The 20,800-nt window shown below is 40.4% G+C and overlaps 1 protein-coding gene across 3 annotated transcripts in view; it reads right to left on the bottom strand.

Annotated features, from left to right (window-relative positions):
- Nucleotides 1-20,800, bottom strand: part of nlgn2a (neuroligin 2a) — a 331,395-nt gene that overhangs the window by 128,035 nt on the left and 182,560 nt on the right. For 2 of the 3 annotated variants that reach the window (XM_036146704.1, XM_036146705.1), the window contains one exon: nucleotides 20,494-20,547. The exons of the other annotated variant lie outside the window; for it this stretch is intronic. In XM_036146704.1, the coding sequence (XP_036002597.1) occupies nucleotides 20,494-20,547 (54 nt within the window). The remainder of the gene's footprint in view (nucleotides 1-20,493; nucleotides 20,548-20,800) is intronic. 3 annotated transcript variants of the gene reach the window in all.

Here is a 20,800-nt window from a genome sequence, read left to right as displayed (position 1 = left end):
GCCAAAACTTTCAATGAATTTTATCGGGACGTAAAGCGGCAAACCAGCAAAACGACATGCAGAACTGGGAAGTGGAAGGTTTTCACATTTTTCTGCAGCCATAAATCTCTTATATTTTTCCTTCTTCTCCACTCAAGCTAAGTGGAATTAGCTGGATAACTTCTAGAATTATCAAATCTTAATTAGATTTCGGTCTGGACTTTGATTAGGCCATTCTAACACATGGATATACATTTAGTGTTGTCTCTCTGCTGGAAGGTGAAACTCTTTTTTTCAACCTCTAACACATTTTTTTTCCAGGATTGTCCAGCATTTAGTCCCACCCACATCCTATCCAAAGTTGGACTTTAACAAAAAAAAAGTCCAAAGTAGTGCATGTGAAGGCTGTGATTTTTATGAGATTTTACCCAGAGATAAAAGGTTTTTCCAGTCAACATTTCTTTGTTTTTGTTTTTAAAAACAAATAAAAATGAAAGAAATGCAACAAAAAACCCCGCAAATGCAGAACTAAAATGCTGAAAGTACCTAAAACAACCCCAAGTTAGAAAAATGCTGCAAACTCGCCTTAAAAAAAGAAGTGTGCCACTGATCGCTGGGGGAGTCCACTAAGTTTTATGGTAGCTGGTCCTCAGTAAAGACATCAGCATGATCCCCAGGAGAAAGTTGGAGGGATGAAAGGAAAGGTACGTTTTGGTTGATGTTTTTTTTTAAACACATGAATGAATTCTATTACAGTTTTATAAAACATCACCATATTTACATAGTAGGTAATGTAAGTATTGAGTGCCTCTACTGCCCCTAGTGGTCTGGCGCACTTCCACTTTTTTTTAAAGGGAGCTTGCAGTTTTTCTTAACTTGTCGCTTTTGATACTTGCAACATTTTTTCTCAATCTGCTTCTATTTTCTATGATTGCAACATTTTCTTTTGCATTACTTTGTATTTGTGTGTTTTGTAGTTGGCGTCATTTATGCGTCTTTGGGCGCGTTTTGGCCGTTTGTGGCTTGTTCAGCCATTTGCTGCACGTTTGCACTTGTCCTCCACCCTGGATAACCAAACGCTAAACGTGTGACAGAATAATTTTATCCACCCCTACTAAATAATCCACACCTCGCCGTTGCAGCTCCACTTTGCTTTCATGTTGTGTTTTCCAAGATGTCTGCTGTAATTTGGGTTTATCCTCGTCTGTGAAACACATAAAAGTATAAACATGTTGTTTCTGTATGAAGAAAATAAAGAGCATATAGTCTGCAGCCTGGAGGGTTTTTCTTAAGTCTGTTTGTGAGGTGCAGGAGCAGAAACAACAAGTTGGGTGTAGAGAGGCTTGGATGTTGTCTCAGTTTAGAAGCCCATGTTCCCATTAAAACACGCTGTCAGCCCTGTCACTGCCGACCACTCTGTTTTATACAGAACAGTACCTCCCTAATTGGAATGCTTCTATGCAACAGTACAAAATATGCTAGTAAGAACACATAAACATGGTCAGAAAGCGACAACACACCCTGCAAACTCATTGCCTTGTTAAAGAGAGAAGTTTTCCAAATCAACAAAGCAGCAGAGCTGCATGTGTGTGCGCAGTCAGAGAGACGGATTAATCTTTCCCCGCTGCTTGTGTCAGGGCTGGATGTGAAAGCATCTCCCGCAGTGTGAGCAGCGATGTCTGAGATCGGCTCCGAGGCTGGCTACGCCGCACGCAGGGCTACGCGCGTGAGAGCTGGCGCTAACGTGCGCGTGGAGCCGCTAATCTGTAATCAGACAAATGCACGAGCTGAGATACCGCTTGTCTGTGCCCCACGTCGCTTCAGTCAGAATGTGGACTGTGGCCAGCCTTGTATCTGTTTGTCCTGACGCTTAGTCTGGTGTTAGGGAGGCGGATTCTGCTGCTTCTGCAGAGTTATCACGCTGACTCTGATTGGGTTTTATGGGTTTTTATTTGGGTGTATTTAAAGCAACACCAAGTATTAATTTGAGATATATTAAGTTATTTTTCAGGTCTATATACTGTACTTGATGCTCATAGTTTTCAAAAACTCTATGTAACTTCACTGGCTTGGATCTGTTGCTGAATGGGTCACATGACCCATTCTTGGATCTGCCGTAACAACAAAACAAAACAGATATGAAACATACCTGATCAGACATGTTTTTGGTTCTCTGATGTAGCATTTATTCTAGAGGCATGAATGTGTCAACTCCATGACTTCTCAATCTGCTCGTCCAAAGCGGTCTGCTATCAGATTCCGAAACAGGGAGGGAGACTGTTTAATTTAGCGACAGTGCAGTTTTGCCAGTGGCCTTCAGGGGCACTAAACCTGGAAGTTACAGGTCTAGTGACCCTGGAGGCTAAAGGCTAAGTTTGATCAAGAGGGAAGATCAAATTAGCCACACTAAGTGTTGCTTAGGCCTATTTTGACTGTAGGAAGTTGATTTAATGTAGGCCACCAAGAAATCTGACTTTTTACACAAGGCCTGTGCAGAAAGCCTTTACCGTGGCCCTAGATTGAGCTAAAATCTTTTATTCCATAGATCTTCTAACCCGTGCATAGTTTTTGACCATGAAGCAGTTATGAGACACTTTGTTTAATCGCCTGTGAATACACATCACATTATTTTACAATGAATGATGTATAGGAAGTCAGGAAGCTTATTGAAACGAATACATTGTTGGGTTTTGCCACTTAGAATATTTCTCTGTGCATCTCAGACCTTGAGCACAAATTGCCATCAGCCAGTGTATAATGTTTTCTAGTGTGCTGAAACCTACTCTAAATAAACACATAATCAGTAGAGTTTGAAAGATTGTAATATTCTTTCACGCTCTTTACAAAGAGTATATTGTGCCTCGGTACATGGTTTCTAAAGCCCGTTATGAACCAGAACCTGAAAACCTCACAATGGGGACCCTTTTCTGAGCTGACCCAGAAAAGAGTCTGATATTGATTGAGAAACACACAACCAGCATTAAATCGTTTAGCAAATTCAGATTAATCAAACTCTTTCAACCTGGTTAAAATTTGTTTGGATAAGTGTGTTAATTCACTAGCTAACCTTTAAAGTTCCAGCAAACTTCATTTAGTTTTACCTAAAGCCCTCAACAGACTCAGTGTCACTTCTTAAAGGGGGTTCCAGGGTGGAAAACTTTCCAATGGCCTTTACCGTCCTCTGAGCTGGGAAACTGGATGTTTGGAGCTGCAGCTCAGTTCATTGGAAGGTGACACAACAGGAGAGGTAAGTCGCTTTGTCATTGGTTTATTTAAGGCATTTTGCTGCAAGGTTGGAATCTGAGGAAACTCACGGATGTTCCTCACCGTGAATTTTCTATTTTCTATCTAGTGTTTTATTTTTAAACCTAAGTCAGGTAGCGTTCAAATTAATGTTTTTAATTTACTTAATTTTGATAGTGTTAGACCTATAATCATAAATAAACACACAGAACCGCAGTTCATCTTGGACGTTTCTCTTTAAGTAGCATCTGTTTCATCCCTAATTGTTTGTGTTATTTAGTGTATTCCTTTGGGTTATTCATCTTTAAAACATATTAAGTTAATTCCTTTTTGGCTTAATTACGGTTTCCATAAGGTACTTGTTCCAATAAAGCTTCAAATTAATGAAAATATCAGCACTGAGGTTCTGAAAGTGAATTTTTCTAAAATGTGAATGTGAATACTTCGTATAATGTATACAACTACAGCTCACAGGTTAAAAATAAAAACTACCTTTCAGAATAATGTTTGATATATCCATGTATTTAAGTAGCCTTATCAACTGCAGCAAGGGATTAAATTTTTTTAATGATTTCATTAGTTAATTTGTGTGCAAGAGCTGAATCCAAAGAACATAGTTCCTTTCAGTTTCTAATGAGATTAGATTTAACATTTAATATCTGTTTTTATGTAATTGAATTACTTTCCCAGCAGGATAGTACAATATTTGTTTTATCAGATGAACTTAAATGCTTCCATGCAAAACTCAGGAGTTGTTCTCTCATTCCAAATGATCAAAATCATAGATTATTTTTCAATAGATCTCTACAACACCATCAACACCTGCAGTGGTGTGTTACTTAATTGGTTGCAAAATGTCCCGTTATCATAGAGCAGGAACCTCCTCGAAACATTTAGGGGCTGTGAAACTAGTAAGACGTGATGATTTAGTCTCGATCAATTTATTTTAACTGGACGATTTTGATATGGACTGCTAGAGTCCAGAAATTAAATAAAAACTCCTATTCCCTTTTCATTTCTACTGGACTCTGCCATCTTCGTGTAACCCTGTAGTGTCTGGATCAACTCCAAAAAATTAAATACAATTACATACATTCTTATATATATATATATATATATATATATATATATATATATATATATATATATATATATATATATATATAGATAGATAGATAGATAGATAGATAGATAGATAGATAGATAGATAGATAGATAGATAGATAGATAGATAGATAGATAGATAGATAGATAGATATATAGATGTATATATATATAGATGTGTGTGTGTTATGAATATAGGGATCAATTTGTTAAATCTAACATTGTGGTCTTCATTATTTCATAAAACCGTGTTACATGTGAACCTTTAGGAACAGACTTTTTGGGGGAGTATTAAAGAGGTAAAATTATTAATATGAGAAAAAAGACCTAGGACAATAAATAATAATAAAAAAAAAACATAAAAGTGGTAATGTTATGAGAAAAACGTCATATTATGAGAATTAAGAGGGAACATTTCCAGAATATTCACAGTTTGCAGAATTATTTCACTCCTGGAGTAATAGGGCCAGGTTAGATTATTTTAAATATTTTTATTCTTTAGGAGAATAAACTCAGGGGAATGAAGCTAAAGGGATACGAAAATAAACTTGTAATATTGCAAAAATAAAAATACTACGAATACAAAGTATATTCAGAGATTAAAGTCCCTCTGATACTGTTTAAGTGACTGAGTAACTGCAGATTTGCCACATTTAAGATGGCGGACGCTCTGACGCATCGCAGCATAGGCAGAACCCGCCCAATGACGCGTCTACTCTTATATTATGTCTATGCCCTTTCTGTTCTCCCTTTATCTGCTTCCTCCAGGGTCTATTTTTAGAAAGTATGACTTGAGGTTTCGTTGTTAAGCACATGATTTCTTCCACTAAATGTTTAAATGCTCAGGCTCCTCCGTACTTACTGCAGCTTTTACGCCAGCGTGTTCCCAGCAGAACTCTGAGGTCAGGTAACCTGCTGCTTTTAGATGTTCCCAGGAAATGAAACTTTATCTGTTGCAGCCTACAAAGGGTGGAATGATCTTCCGCTTACTGTGAGGAGGGCCAATAAGGTCAATGAATTTAAATCTCTTTTAAATACTAATCTTTGTAATGTGGGGTTTAGCTTTTAATCAAATTTGGTCTTAATTTTGGGTTTTAATTTGTATTATTTACCATTACAGTTCTTACACGACACAATGAGATTCAGCATAACTTGATGCTTTATTGAACGCTCGCTTTGGAGTGCTGTCTCATTAGCTGCCTTCGTGAAATTCCAGAAAAATACAACGTTGTGCCATAAACCCATAAACAGCGCGATTAAACTATGAATTGCTCAAACTCTCAGTCAAAGGGATGCTGCGTTTGATGTTATAATTGAGGAGATAAAAAGGAATTGGTTCTGAAATGATCAACTACACTTTTTTAAATCAAATAAACTGCGAACATCTAGTTGAGCTCAACTACAAAAGATGCTTCCTCGCATTTTATTTCCTCTCACAACTTCATTATAGCCAAGCTGGAGCCCAGTGCATGATTTTGCAATGCTTCACCGGCAGCACCGACCTCACTGATGCCTGCTCGGAGACCCCTCTCTGCAACGCAAGTTGACAATTTTGAGCTTGATTTGTTTTACAGAGCACTTTTAACTTAACTTTAAGTTTTGGGAGGTTTGAGGCACTAAACAGCACTCCAGCAGTGAAAGCTGTTCCCCATCAGGAAGAGGAGGTCCTCTGCCTTGACACTGCCGACGTGTTGAAGACTCTGAGGAGAGTCAACCCGCGAAAGGCCCCAGGCCCCGACAACATACCTGGGCGGGTGCTCAAGGAGTGTGCAGGTCAGCTGGCTGGTGTCCTCACAGACATTTTTAACACCTCGCTGGACCAAGCCACAGTGCCAGCATGCTTCAAGTCTGCCTCCATCATTCCGGTGCCGAAGAAACCTCAAGTCACCTGTTTCAACGACTACCGGCCTGTTGCACTGACTCCCATCATGATGAAGTGCTTTGAAAGGCTGGTAAAGGAACACATCGTCTCCAGTCTCCCCCCAACACTCGACCCGTTCCAGTTTGCCTACCGACGGAACCGCTCCACTGAGGACGCCATCTCCTCTGCTCTTCACCTGAGCCTGGCACACCTGGAGGAGAAGAACACGCACGTGCGGATGCTGTTCCTGGACTTCAGTTCAGCGTTCAACACCATCATCCCACAGCATCTGGTGGGAAAACTGGAGCATCTGGGCTTCAGCACACCCCTTCGCAACTGGCTGCTGGACTTCCTAACCAACAGACCTCAATCAGTCCGGGTCGGACAGAACACCTCTGATGTCATCACCCTCAGCACGGGCTCCCCTCAGGGCTGCGTCCTGAGCCCCCTGCTGTTCACCCTGATGACACACGACTGCGTCCCCAGGTTCACCACCAATCACATCGTGAAGTTTGCGGACGACACAACGGTGGTGGGCCTGATCAGAGACGACAACGACCAGGACTACAGAGAGGAGGTGGAGCAGCTGGTGGGCTGGTGCAGAGACAACAGCCTGATCCTGAACGTGGAGAAGACGAAGGAGATCATCGTCGACTTCAGGAAGAACCGGCCTCACCATGCTCCACTGCTCATCAACAGCTCAGCTGTGGAGGTGGTCAGCAGCACCAAGTTCCTGGGGGTGCACATCACGGACAACCTCAGCTGGACTATGAACACCATGTCACTGGTGAAGAGGGCACAGAAGCGACTGTACTTTCTGCGGAGGATGAGGAGAGCCCGCCTGCCCCCGCCCATCCTCACGACTTTCTACAGAAGCACCATAGAGAGTATTCTGACCAGCTGTCTCTCTGTGTGGTGTGGAGGCTGCAGTGCCTCCGACTGGAAGAACGTGAGGAGAGTGGTGAGGACAGCAGAAGGGATCATCGGGGCTCCTCTTCCCTCCATTAAAGACATTTCATCGCAGCGCTGTGTGTCTCGAGCCCGTAACATCATTAGGGACCCCTCACACCCCCACCATAGACTATTCTCCCTGCTGCCCTCTGGAAAGAGGTTCCGCAGCATCCGTTGCAGGTCCACCAGGTTCTGCAAAAGCTTTTTCCCTGCTGCCATCAGACTGTTGAACTGCTGAAGTATAAAAACGGACTGTGTACCACACTCGACCCGCTAATTTGCACATTTGTATGTATCCTTCAATATCGCTGCTGCACTTTTTCCGGAAACGTACTGCAAAACTGTTTACAATGCAACTGCCTATTGTTAAATCACTGCTGCACCTTACTGCATAATTGTTTACATTGCTTACATTGTTTTTACATTTCAATCTGCCTACTGCTCACTGCTGCACTTTATCCGAAAGTTAATTGAAAGTTATCCTGTATTCGACTGAGATTTACCACTGCATTTTTCTTATCCTGTACTGTAAATTCACTGCAAGGTATCCTGTAGAGTTACTGCAATCTTTCTGAGCTGTATGAAAAAACGAAATTTCGTTCTGTATGCACTCTGTGCTACAAAATGACAATAAAGAAAGTCTAAGTCTAAGTCTAAGTTTATTGATTCGGATTAAATGGACCCACAATAGCTGTTGGGGTATCCGCTGAGGTCCAGCAGCGGGGAAAGCGAGTGTCCCTAAATCCCTCATAACCATCCCACATGGCAGTAAACGCAGCCAAGTGCAGGGCCAAAAAAAAAAAAAAGATTTAAAAAAAGAAAGTCTGGAGCTTTCTCCCGAGCACTAAAGTAGCTGACAAGTCTCACGGTGCCAGGCAGTTCGCTCGTTCCCGGCTCTCCGTCCAAATCTACCTCCGGGTAGCTTCCAATCCCTTTTCATCTCCTCCTCAGCCTTCCTAGCTATCCCCTCTTCTTTGCTTTCCTCGGCGTGTAAAAAGGGGTTTCAGGCTCGATAAAATGCTACGTGTCAGGAGTAGGTGTACGGGACGCGGTTTTGGACACAACCCTGACACGACGTGGGCCAAGAGCGGAGGTAAATGGAGGGACTAGGGAGCGGCAAATAGCCGACAGGCCCACCGAGAAGCGCCACGATGGAACGGGAGACGAAATTGGGTATCTGTAGTAATGTTAAAATAAAGTTGATTTGACAGCGCTGTTGATCCTCTCCCTGCGAAGGATTCAATTTGGTGCCTGCACCGCGCCATCTTCTCCTCCAACACGGCGGGGCTCTCTCTGCACCCGGCCTGTTCTGAATTTTCCTGCTAAACTCTTCCGCCCGGCGTACTCATCTCCCTGCCCTTCATTGTTCTTCTTTTCATTCTCCTTTCATCAATTTTTAATACACACCACTACTCAATCTTGTCCCTGTGCCACCTCATTTCATTCAAAATCCTCTTATAAAAAGTCATTTCTACTCAGCACATAAGGATGTGGGGGCGGGCGGGCGGGAGCGGGGGGGGGGGACTGGTGAAATCTACAGTGTGATGGATGCAGGCTTTTGTGTTTCTGATTTCTCACGCTGCTCTTGTCCTTTTTCTGTTTTCGTTGCGATTTGGGGAATTTGGCTGCGAGGACGCGCGTCGCAGACTGCCCAAAACGGTGAAAATCCACCAGGAAATGTGGAGGTTTAGCAGGACGGTGTTTCTCAAGATGCACCCAATTATGGGGAAAAAGATGAAAGGCAGCCGGCGTCCACGCTCGCACGCCGCCGCTTCCCAAAATGAGGCACTGCAAAGCGAGCTCCAGCGAGGAAATATGCTGAAGTGAATAGAGGATTCCAGACACTAGAAATCCAGCACGATAAAACAGGAGAGAAGGACGGTGTTTACTCCCTCACTAGCTACATTCTGTGAAACAAGTAAACACAAGCAGGGAATATATAGCTAAACGGCAAAACACATTGGCAGTCTGTCAAGAGAATAAAAATAAAATGCCTCTATTCATGCTTACAGCTCATTGCTCCACGATGCAGCACCCTGTTCTCATTCTGGTTTTATTTCCAATCAGTATATTAGCAGAACTGTCCAAAGCGTTGTGCAGCCAAACGACCGCTTTAAGAGCATAAAACTTTTGAAATGATATCAACACCATATCTGATAAGCTGACAATCAGTGAGAATGTCATACAGCATTTTTTCTTTATTATTATTATTCCGTCGACGTCTAACTACTCCCGCATACTTCAACCAATTTTAACAATTTTGGTATCAAAACGTTCGGCTCGTTCCCGACATGACTGCTATTACTCATGGTTATGCTAACTTTTATACTTTTTAAAATATTTAACTTTTTGTGCGTTTTTTGTTGTTGTTGCTCCCATTGAAATCAATGCAAATTCCTTCAAATTCTTCACATTAATCACATTCACATTCTTCAAATTCTTCCAAATTTTTCAAATTCTTCAAATATTTCACATTTCTCGTTTTTCAAGTTTTTCAATTTGTTCAAATTATTCAAATTGTTCTAATTATTCAAGTTCCTTCAAATTATTCAAAAAATTATACTACTACTGCATCTTTCATTTCAGCTAGTTTTTCTCCTCTGAAGGGATCTTCTGCATCTTCTCCTCAAATCATTCTGCAGATTAGCATTCTCACTCGCTGTTACACAGGAACAGCTTTTTCTAGTTTAAAAAGTATTGGATTTTAAAATGTGATGTTCTTGCCCAGTTAATATCGCTCAGTTTACATCAAAGTGCAGGGGGAAGAAATAACTGGATTCAACAGTTCAGTCAGTTTAACCTGCATTTGATTTTGAAATTAAGGTTCAAACTTCAGGCAAAAAGAACAGGAATTGACGTTTGTAAGTGAACGGATCTGTGTAAAGCGCTTCTACCTCAGGAAATGTTAGGCACCAGATATAATTCAGCATGCATCTTCTAATGGGTTTAACTTTGAAAGTACAACGACTAAAACTGTGGACAGATATCCCTCAATTAAAAGCAAAAGTTAAATGTCATATTACATTTCCCCTTTGTCCATAATGAAGAGAAAATACGTAAGCAAACCTATAGCATTTCATTCAATTCATTTCAATTTTATTTATATTTATAGCGCCAATACATGATACATGTCATCTACAGGCACTTTCCAAAGTCAAATTCAATCAGATCATACAGATTGGTCAATCTCTAAGGAAAACCCAGCAGGTTGCATCAAGTCTTGACAAGCAGCATTCACTCCTCCTGAAAGAGCGTAGAGCCACAGGGAGAGTCATCTGCATTGTTGATGGCTTTGCAGCAATCCTACATACTGAACATGCATGAAGCTGCAACTGCAAATTAAAAATGTAAAGAGTGCGCAGCTTGCAAAAATGTTGTAAAATACCATTTGATTAATAATAGAGCACACAGTTTTTAGATTTTCTAATGTTAGGCAATTATCTATTGTATTTATTTTCAAACAACAGCAATACAGTTATGCTGTCAGCTCAGCTTTGGCAAAGTTTTCTTGTGTTTTTTATTTTATTTTCTGCTTTAAAGGAACTGGTAAATCCTCATTGCCAGGGTTAACTCTGCCAGGCTGCAGATACTCAGATCAGTGTCACAACCTCGAGGTGCTTTGATTTTGTTTTCTCGTGTGTATTTGCCACTGCTGATCTTTGTCAGATGTTGCCTTGTTGTTTTTTCCTTCCTTTGTGCTCAGTCTGCTAGCTCGTGTTATTGTTTGTTCTCTGATTATTTCTTGTTTAATTCTTCCACTAGATTCCCAGTTCAGCTCCGTCTGTGTTGTACGTTTTTTTTTTTCCGCTCACCGCAATCAAGCTCATTCAGTACACCTGTGCCTGCAAGTTATGCTCATGCCCCTTACCTGTGTCGCCTACTGCTCAACCTCCCTGGTTCTCTATGTCCATCGCTCTCACGCCTGTCCTTGTGCTTGCCGTTTGTTTCGTTCTTTTACAGCAAGAAACTAGTTGCAAATCTTCTTAATTTCTTTCCTGTTAAAACACAGTCGGACTTGAGCTCGGATCTGCATCTGAGTCCTTTTCTGACCGAGTCGTGGCATGATGCATGATTGAGAAATTAGATTTTGGTTACAGACACCAGGAGTTAAAATAAAATAAAATAAAAAGGAAAAATACAGAAACCTTGGGGGGTGGGGAGTTTTGAATCTATCCCATAATATTCATAATTGTATTATCCCTTCACACAATCTGCCATCTGTCGCCATCCATTCCGTCCCCATGATTTTCGGCTGAAATAACTTCCTGTGTTAAAGTCGTTTGCCTCCATGCTAATAAACACCAAGACCTCCGCGTGCCGCGTGCCTCCAACTCACATCAAACTATCGACAATCATTTGGAATTAACTCCCCAAATCTAAACTAATAAAATCAGCAGCCAAATGACAGGCGTCAATAAAAGCGCCTAGGACATTCTCATCTGTTGTGACATCTCTAATTAAGATCCATTATTTCAGAGCCGACTCAGTAAGCTGTGCTCACCCGTGCGAAGAGTCGCAAAAACAACTTTGAGCGGCACTTTTCCTCACAGGCTGCTTACAAGCACAACAGGCGCTGCGAGAAATGCAGCGAGCTACCGGGACAGCAGGTTTTCCACATAAACTTTTACAGGCAATCTGATGATATGCACTTCGAACGCCGTGTACTGTAGTAAATATTCTCTGAGTTGGCCGTTGTTGTTTTACTGTGATCCGTTACTGTATATCTGCCATAATTGGAAACATCAACTTTCATGTCCGATGGTTGTTAGCGGCATTGGAGGATGCAGAGACAATCAGTTTAATGGCTCTCTGTTGTTTTTTTTATGCACCATTTTGTGGGATTGTTACGTAAACCCCGGTGGGCTTTTAACTGTTGACGTTTGAGACATTTTTTTTAGACAATAATTGCCTCGGCTGCTCCTAAATACTGTACCCTGTGTGCGAGTGGAGAGTGATTCAAAGCAATAAACTGTCAAGATGTAGGTGTATGCAAATTTGGCCCCGTTGCATGAATTTTTTCTGAGGAGGCTTCGGTTTCTCCATGCATACGAGGTTAACCGTTTTAATTCTGGTTATTTGAAACGCTGCGGTTCTGCGTTTCATCCGAGAGAAATCCACACGGACTGGGGTTTCACCTCCTTTGTTAAGACAGCTCAGTATGAAACAGGAAACAAAACACCTGTCATTCTTCTGCTTTAATATCCTTAAAAGTACTAAGGTCCTTTTGTCTGAATGTACCGATGAACTAACAGGAGCCTTTAACAAAAAGGTGTTTTTTTTCACAAAAGGAACCTTTTCCAGGTCTATTTTTTTGTCGTTAGCCCCAGAGGGTCCAGGAACCAGACTCAAATGAAATGACCAGGGTGGTAAACAAGGAATTGGATTGGACTCCACTTTGCTCCAGATGAAAACATTATAAGAACATACAATAAAGGAAAAATTGAAAAAGGAAAAGAAAGATGGAAATATTTTCGTGTATTTACATGTATATTGGCTGCACAGTAGCACTGGCGCTGGAGATAGGCACCAGCAACCCCTCACGACCCCATGAGGGACTAAGCATGTAGAAAAATGGATGGTGTTCATCAGAATAACAGCCTGTGGGGACAAAACTGTCTCTGTTTTTGTTGTAAAAAATGCTCTTTAGGATCTATCAGAAAGTAAACGTCTAAACGGTTTGTGTGCAGGATGTGCGAGATGTTAGCTGGCCTTTTTTCCTGGATCATCAGGCCAGGGAAGGTCAGGTCCTGATGATCCTCTCTGCAGAACTAGCTGTTTGATGCAGTGTGTACCTTTCCTGTTCACGAAAAGAGTCAGACCACACAGCGATGGACAAACACAAGACAAGCCTGGACGATGGCAGCGCAGATGACCCACAGCTCCGGCGGTAGGTTGTACTTCTTGAGTTGCCGCAGGAACTACAGTCTCAGCTGGGCTGTCTTTAAATAAAACTGTGTGAGGACCATCCCGGCTCCCAGAAAAAGTAAATATTTCTTACAAAAGTTAAACATATCCATATTTTTTTTGTCATGTTTAAACCCTCTAATAGCTCATGTTCTTTTTTTTCTTTCTAACTTGATTGTAGGCAAGAGAAGTAACCTGTTTTTTTTTTCAGTTTTGCAACCACTATAATTAAACCCAACCACTCATGTTGATTTACACGGTGTTCACATTCAAATGCATTAATAAAAGAAGCCAAAAATGAGTGGAAAGATTAATCAAATAAATTAAATGAATTGAAGGGCTTCAGACTTCAGAGGGAGTAATGTTTTATTTAAACCCATTTTTTCCCAGACAGAATGCTTTACATGGGCTTAATGGAGATTTAGCTTAGTCTGGATGGATACAAAGTGGACCTGGGATCATAATGTTTTTTTATACTGGACACACATAGGTTGACTAAACACAACCCCTATAGAACAGAGAATAGGCTTTAAAATACTTCTGTTAGTCTATAAATCCCTGAATGGCTTAGCACCTAAATACATCACAGACTTGTTATCAGTGGATCAACCATCCAGACCACTAAGGTCTTCTGGATCCAGCCTGCTCTGCAGAACCAGAACCAGAACCAAACACAGAGAAGCAGCATTCAGTTCCTATGATCTATCTACCTAACCTGACGCCGCCAGATAGATTTGCTCCGCATATCCATCTGGAAACCTTCCGTTGAAGTAATTTTGGGAAGGGGCGAAAATACTGGTTAGCTGATTGGCCTATGTTGGTGATAGACGGGCCAAATAAACCAATCAGATTCGTCGTTGCTCGTAACAGAGCGATGACGAAAACACAACCACAAGCCAAGCTACTCTTGCTGCTGCAGGTAAAGGCTCGTTAGCTCAGCAAAGAAATACTCTGTAATTCCGATAAAACTTGCTCGATAGCCACGCTAACGCTAGTTTCATCGGCTGAAGCCGCCATGTTCTTTAGACTGAACTGTCGCGCTTCTCGTTGCGTCACACCTCAACCCGCCTCAAAGCCAACGCTGATTGGACGTTCGTTTGGTGAACCGCTCCAAATTTTCTTTAACGGAGAGTAGCCAGACTGATCTGCGAGTGAAACCTTGAAAGCTCGCGAGATCAGGATGGTCTCACGAGGCTACTATCTACCTGGAACAAACTTCCAGAAAACTAAAAGTGCTGAAAGCCTGAATTCCTTTAAATCAAGATTAAAAACACATTAGTTCAGAAATGCCTTTGACTGTTCTAGTTAAACTGTTTTACTGAAACATTATTAGTTCAACTTTGTAGTCAAACTGTTTTTATTATTTGCTTTTAGTTTCTATTCTCCCATGTTTTATTTTGTTTCTACGTTTTATTTCAACTTGCTTTTATTCTGTTTTATTTTCCTACATTTTAATCATATAAAGCAATATACGAATAAACTTGCCTTGCCTTGCCTATAGCCAAACCAGTCAGTAAATCCACATAGGTCTAAGCTGATTTTTTTTATTTATTTTTTTGAGTTGTAAACTAAGTAATCGGCACATAAAATTGCCGTTGAACTTGGGATTTTTACGGCTTTTAACTGAACTTTTTGGTTAGATCCAAAAACTATTGGGAACGGCCTGAAATGTGTTTGTTTGTCAGCGTTGTCCCCCGATTAACACAAATCTAGAATGCACCTTGTTGTTCAAAGTTGGTCTGTACCAATATAAGTAAATAAAGATCTATTTATCAGTTAATTTTCGACTCACTTAAGCCTCTCATGAAAATGTTGGCTGGGGTTTAATTTAACCCTTTAATGTCCAGCTTTAATTTTAGTTAGATTAAAAATTTTTATTTACTGTTAACCATATTAACAATTAACCAGAGGTTGTTCATTTCAATAGACCGTGTACACAGACGTCCATTTAAGCATTTAGTTTCCATGACTAGCTGATGGCAGCAAATTGCTTCAGAATGGATACTTGACAGATGTAAAATGTCCCTCAATAGACATTAGTGGTATAAATATGTGTCAAAAAGTTGTGCCAGAAGTCGACAAGGGAACAAAGTTTGTTGCATTAATGCGTTGATACAAATTAAAACAACTGCAACCTTCCAGGATTGTGTCTCATCACCAGACTTTAGGTTTGAACCAAGCAGGCAGACTGCAGCAGCTGCAGCAAGTGAGTGAGTTCTCTTCCTTCGCAACATATTCTGGAGGCTTCATCAGAGACGAGTGGATTGTTACAAACTTTGAGTGAGGATGAGCGTCGTTGATTTGAAATCCATTCCAGTCACACGTTTTTTTGAGTTGGACGTTTGGGAAGTCAGGCACATTTCACATTTCCACATGGACGTGGAACAGCAGGTTTTAAGTGCATAACATGCAGATAAATGATTAAATGATGGCTAATATTTCCTTCTGAGCTCATCATTGAACAGAATAAACTCACTTGCATTTTGGAGAATCAGAGAGTGTGGAGCAATCTAATCATTAATTGTCTACTTCAAAGTCATTTTTTTAATCAAAAGCAGTAATGTTTTGTTTGTGACCCAACATGTAAATTGAACTTTTCTTTGTTTTAACTCCCTTTTCAACACAGAATACTATCGAAATCGGACTAATTTGTGATTTAGTGAGGAACGCCACGTACAAACACACCTTCACACCCTTTCTGCAGCTAAATCCTGCGTTTGGAACTTAAATGGTGCGGAAATAATTGCTCCCCTTACGCGCTCAAACAGTTTTATCTACCAGCTGATAGGAACCGAAAACATGCGTTTCATTCGACGGGAGGTTTAAAATTTTAATTCCTGCACTTTATTGTGCAACGACGTGCGCTGCCGTTTTAATTTCCCCGTGTATCTTTTAATGCGGCGTGCTGTGAAATTTCCTTGGCGCCCGCCGCCATTTGCCCTGACACTCAGGAGCTTCGTCTCGCCGAGGCTCCTGAGTGTCTGAGCTCATCAGAGAGGGGTGAAACCGTTCCTGCCCTGCGACGGCGACCCGGTTCGGGGGCTCAGGTGGTTCTGGGTGGTCTCTGTGGTCCGAGCCGACGCGGGAAGGAAAGCACGGACATGAAATGCTAAGCCTCTCTTTTTGGTGATCTAGTTCAGGCATGACCAAAGTGCGTCCCGGTGGCCATTTGTGGCCCCTGTACTGAAGGATTTAGTCCACCTGCACAGGAGCTGATGTGGGCACTGCAAAAACGGGACTAAAAGTAAGTGAATTTTTCTTGAAATCAGTTTATTTTTCTTTGATTAGAGCAGGTATATAAGACTATTTGCCAATGGAATAAGATTTTTGCACTTAAAATAGGAACAATTAATCTCCATCATCTTATTTCAAGTGCAGGATATCTACTTATCTTATTTTAGGGGTTAAAACTCTCATTCCATTGGCAAATAGTCTTATTTAGCTCCTCAAATCAAGGAAAAATACACCGATTTCAAGAAGTTTTTACTTATTTTGAGTTGCCTTTTTGCAGTGGGTGGAAGATCTTAGTTTCTAATTAGAGCAAAATTATTAAAGAAAAGTTTAAATCCTGCAATTGAAAATGTTAAGTTCAACACAAAGTATTTAATCTTTTAATAAACCCACTTCTGACATTCTCTTTAATTTCATGTTATTATCTATCCAATGATACTTAATTACTCAAATCCAGACTTTGGTGCATTAAAATCCGCTTTGGATTCTATTACTAAAATTGGCTTGACTGTTAAATTACAGCAAGTGTTTTCAAAGAACTGCTGACCCAAGTACTGTTTTTATATTGCTAGACCAAAAACAGTTCAGTTTAGTATTGTTAAAGAGACAAAATAAATTATTTGAAATAATTTGCAAACTCCCCGCGACCCCATGAGGGATTAAGCGGGTCAGAAAATGGATGGATGGAATTTGCAAACTGGACAAAAACAGCAAATGAGCAAAACCCTTTAAAATTTTGGATCTACAATGATTTACACATTTATTTTCTATATATATATATATAAATCTGACTTATTTATCTACTTAAAATTATAATATTTTGTAGAGCAGGTAAAAAAGCAGGTAAAAAACCCTCAAGTTTCTTTCACTTGACAATTTAGGCCCATGTACCGAAAAGTTTGGGCACCCCTGATCTAGTTCAATCTCGCGTCAGCCTGTAATCCCATCATCTTCATCTCACACACACACACACACACACACACACGCTGCGCTGTACGCTGTATCAATCTCTCTAAAAGCTGATCCAGAGCTCTCCGCCTCCACGCTCTTTGCTTTCTCACACCTCCGGTGGAAGCTACCTCCTAACAAAGCCATCCATTTGAAGAATAGGTCACTGAAGGACGGCCCAGCTTGTATTTTGTTAAAATTGCCCTTTAAGCAGTTTTTTTTTTCCTGACTGCTGTTTAGAGACAGAAAAGTTCATCAGGTGTTCAAAAAGAGAGAGTGAGGTGGAAAATATGGTAAAATAGTTTTATTTGTGGAAGCAGGCTGGGCTGGAAGGGTACACGATCACAGCAGTGAGAGTGTGTTTATGAGTCCTTTCCACCAGGGACTTCCTGAAAACAACAGCTCCACGACTTGGATTCGTTCCCCCCCCACCACCACGATGCAGCCTGTGTAGCAGTGCCATTTCTGCATTGTTCCCAAGACAATAAAGCACCTTTTCTGCATCCATCCAGGCTGATGTTTTGGGAGGGAAATCTCCTGGGTTTAAACACATAATGATGCCGTTTCGCTACGCTGATCCCTTTTCACAACTTCAGACTGCACAGCGACATTAAGCAGAAATGGCGGCTGCTGGCAGCGAGGAACACAATTTCTCGGCTGCCTTTCTCGAAAGAAGGGGGTTCTGGCGACAGTGTTTTATTTTTTTTATAGTAAATAGAATAAAATAGTTTCTGTTTTATAGACATAAAATACAAGGTTAGAGCTAAGCAACCTCCACAAACTTTATAAAGGACACTAACATCCTAACTAGCTAGTAGTTAAAATGAAGAAAATGTAATGACATCAGGATTTTTTTTCCTAACCAATGGGATTAAGTTTATCGGGTTAAATTGGGATAAACTGGACTGAAACTATATGACCTTAGTTGTATGTTTTTTTGGCTTTTAATTATACCCGTTGGCGTTTTCTGTAATGATCTGCTGGTTTTATGATTGATTCATACCTAAAACAAGGGATGAAGCAGATTGCATTAGACTGAAGGAACATAACTGCACCGAATGTAACGTGAATCAACTAAATCTGGTTAATCAGATTCAATTCAGTCAGGTTTAACTGAACTGAACTAAATCTGAATTTAACTGAAGAAAACACAAGCGAAAGGAACTGAATCAAACGAATCGCTCTGAAATGAACCAGACTGAACTAAAGTGATTAAATCAAACTTACCTGAATAGAGATAAATGAAACCGCACTGACTTGAGTTGAAGTGGAAGTAATTATCTAGATTCTAAATAAAATGAACCGAACTAAGCTGAATTAAATCAACCTGACCAAAAGAAAAATGATTGAACTCGACTGAAATTAAACCAGTTAGATTTGGATTGTTTGCATCACAAATATATTTAATTTACCATTAACTGAACTGAACTGAACAGTCTTGGATGAAATCTAAATTAAATGAGTTTTTAAAAAAAAAAACCCGAATCAAACAAAGTTTAACAAGAAAAGAGTGGATTGAATAAAACTTAACAGAAGTTTACAAACACAAACTGAGATCATTTAAATCTGAGTAAAGATGAAGGGAATTCAGCTAAACTAAACAAATCCCTATTCAGGTCATTTTAACTCTGACTTTAACTGATAATTTATACATTAAATCTAATTTAGTTCAGCTTAGCCCCAAACTAATTTAATTTATTCAGTTCAGTTCTCTATAGCTCACTTTTTTTTTCTTCATTTCAGTTCAGTTCAATTCATTTGAAATTAGCTTAACTTAAAAAGGCAAAACTAAATAAGACTTTAGCCACATGGTTAGCTACAGGAAATCCAGTTTTTTTACGCTTCATGTTTGCAAAGTGCTGGTTTTAAACTGTTTTTTAAAAAAGATCTTTATTTAAAAAAACAAATGAATAAAATGTGAATGATTTTAGCATGAAAAATGGCATTTATTAGTGGAAAATCCTGCAGATGACTGATTATCGGTGGAGGTATTGGTCATATCTCTGCCTCAATTCCCATCTTTATACCACAATCATTCTCATTGTTTAAAAAGGATCCTTTCAACTTTAGTATTGAAATACCTGGAGAGGATGTGGCTATTTCCAGCCGTTTATTGCAACTTTGAACAGGATTTAGATGCAGGACGAGGCAAATTGAATCAGACGTTCCCCTTCAAATCTGGTGAAATGTACTTTGGGAAGATGAAGGATGGGGGGGGGGGGGGGGGCAAGGGGGCATCCTTCCTGGGTACTTAACTGTTTCCCCTGCTTTCCAGCCTGAAAAGACGTGTCTGTGCGGACTCGTTTGATCACAGAGAAAATCCTCTTGTGTCAAACTTCCTCCAACTCCCAACTTAAAGGGGGGGGGGGGGGGAATCTTCAAATCAAAGAGCATCTTGGAGCGAGGAAAAAAAGACCAGCACGGGCCCTTTTACAAATACATATCAAAATATTAGCTTTTTTTCTTTCTTCAAGAAAGAAGTAGAGGAGGACAAAGACGGAAGATGACAGTGTGGACAAAACGTTAGAGTGCAGTAGGTGGGAGGTAAATTGAAGGTGGGCTGCAGGTTTCTCTCCTCTCCCCCTGCAGCAGATTAGAGCCGCAGCTTCCAAAGTGGTACACAGGTGTCCTTGGGATGTTCCTCTTTTCTTTTTTACCTTTTTTTATTTGACGTTATCAACCCCGACTCGGACTAAGTGCGGCTTAATGCTTCTGCATGCCTCGTCCGACAGCAATTTCAGCCTTGAGAAAGAGGCCGAGGTGCCGCGATAATGCCTCGTTCTTCGCTGCGGCTTCAATAGAGGCTTTGTTACTTAAGAATATGCACAATAATTTGTTTTCTTTTTATTTTTTTGGGGGGGACAGTGCCATCAATTTGGCCGGCGTATTTTCCAAGGGCACGGCGCTGATGATGGCGTCTGAGCAGCCTTTGTTATTTGAGAGCAAGATAAGCACCTGGAAAAGGCAGCGAATGGTTTTATAATGTTCTATTAGCCCCGATTGCTCAGCCAAGGTTATATGAGGCTAATGATTAACTTTCAAAAGGCACCTTCTTTTTTTCTTTTTTTTTTTTTAATTGAAGTGGTCAGCAATACATTTGTTCAGCAACACAATGCATCTGATACGGTGGTGTTTTACCTGTGAATGTTTGAATGAGAGTGAATGTGAGTGTGTGTTTGAGAGTGTGTGTGTGTGGGCACATTCCCCCCCCCCCCCCAAAAAAGACTTTCAAAACAAGAAGGAAAAAAAGGAAAAACATGCAACAAAAATACCTTCGTCTCGAGGCTTGTTCATTGAAGATTCATCAGTTTTTTTTGTGAGCGGACCTAGGGTTAAGAAAAAAAGGGGGGAAAAAGAGAAAAGAGAAAATTTCAAAAAAGATTACTGGCAAAAACCGATTAAAAAAAAAAAGAATATCAAAAAAAGAAAAGAAGCAAGAGTGCAAAAAAAGAACAAATAAGTTCAAGAGTTCATGTTTGCTGATAGTGTTTTTTTTGTTTTCCTTTCTTTAAAAAGTACAAAAACAAAAAACAAAAAGAAAAAGGCATCACAGACACAGATTCATCACAAGAAAAGACA

This window comes from Fundulus heteroclitus, chromosome 14, assembly GCF_011125445.2.
Source record: "Fundulus heteroclitus isolate FHET01 chromosome 14, MU-UCD_Fhet_4.1, whole genome shotgun sequence".
Classification (NCBI taxonomy): domain Eukaryota; kingdom Metazoa; phylum Chordata; class Actinopteri; order Cyprinodontiformes; family Fundulidae; genus Fundulus; species Fundulus heteroclitus.
Note: the sequence above shows the minus strand (reverse complement) of the source record. Positions and strands in the feature narration are given on the sequence as shown.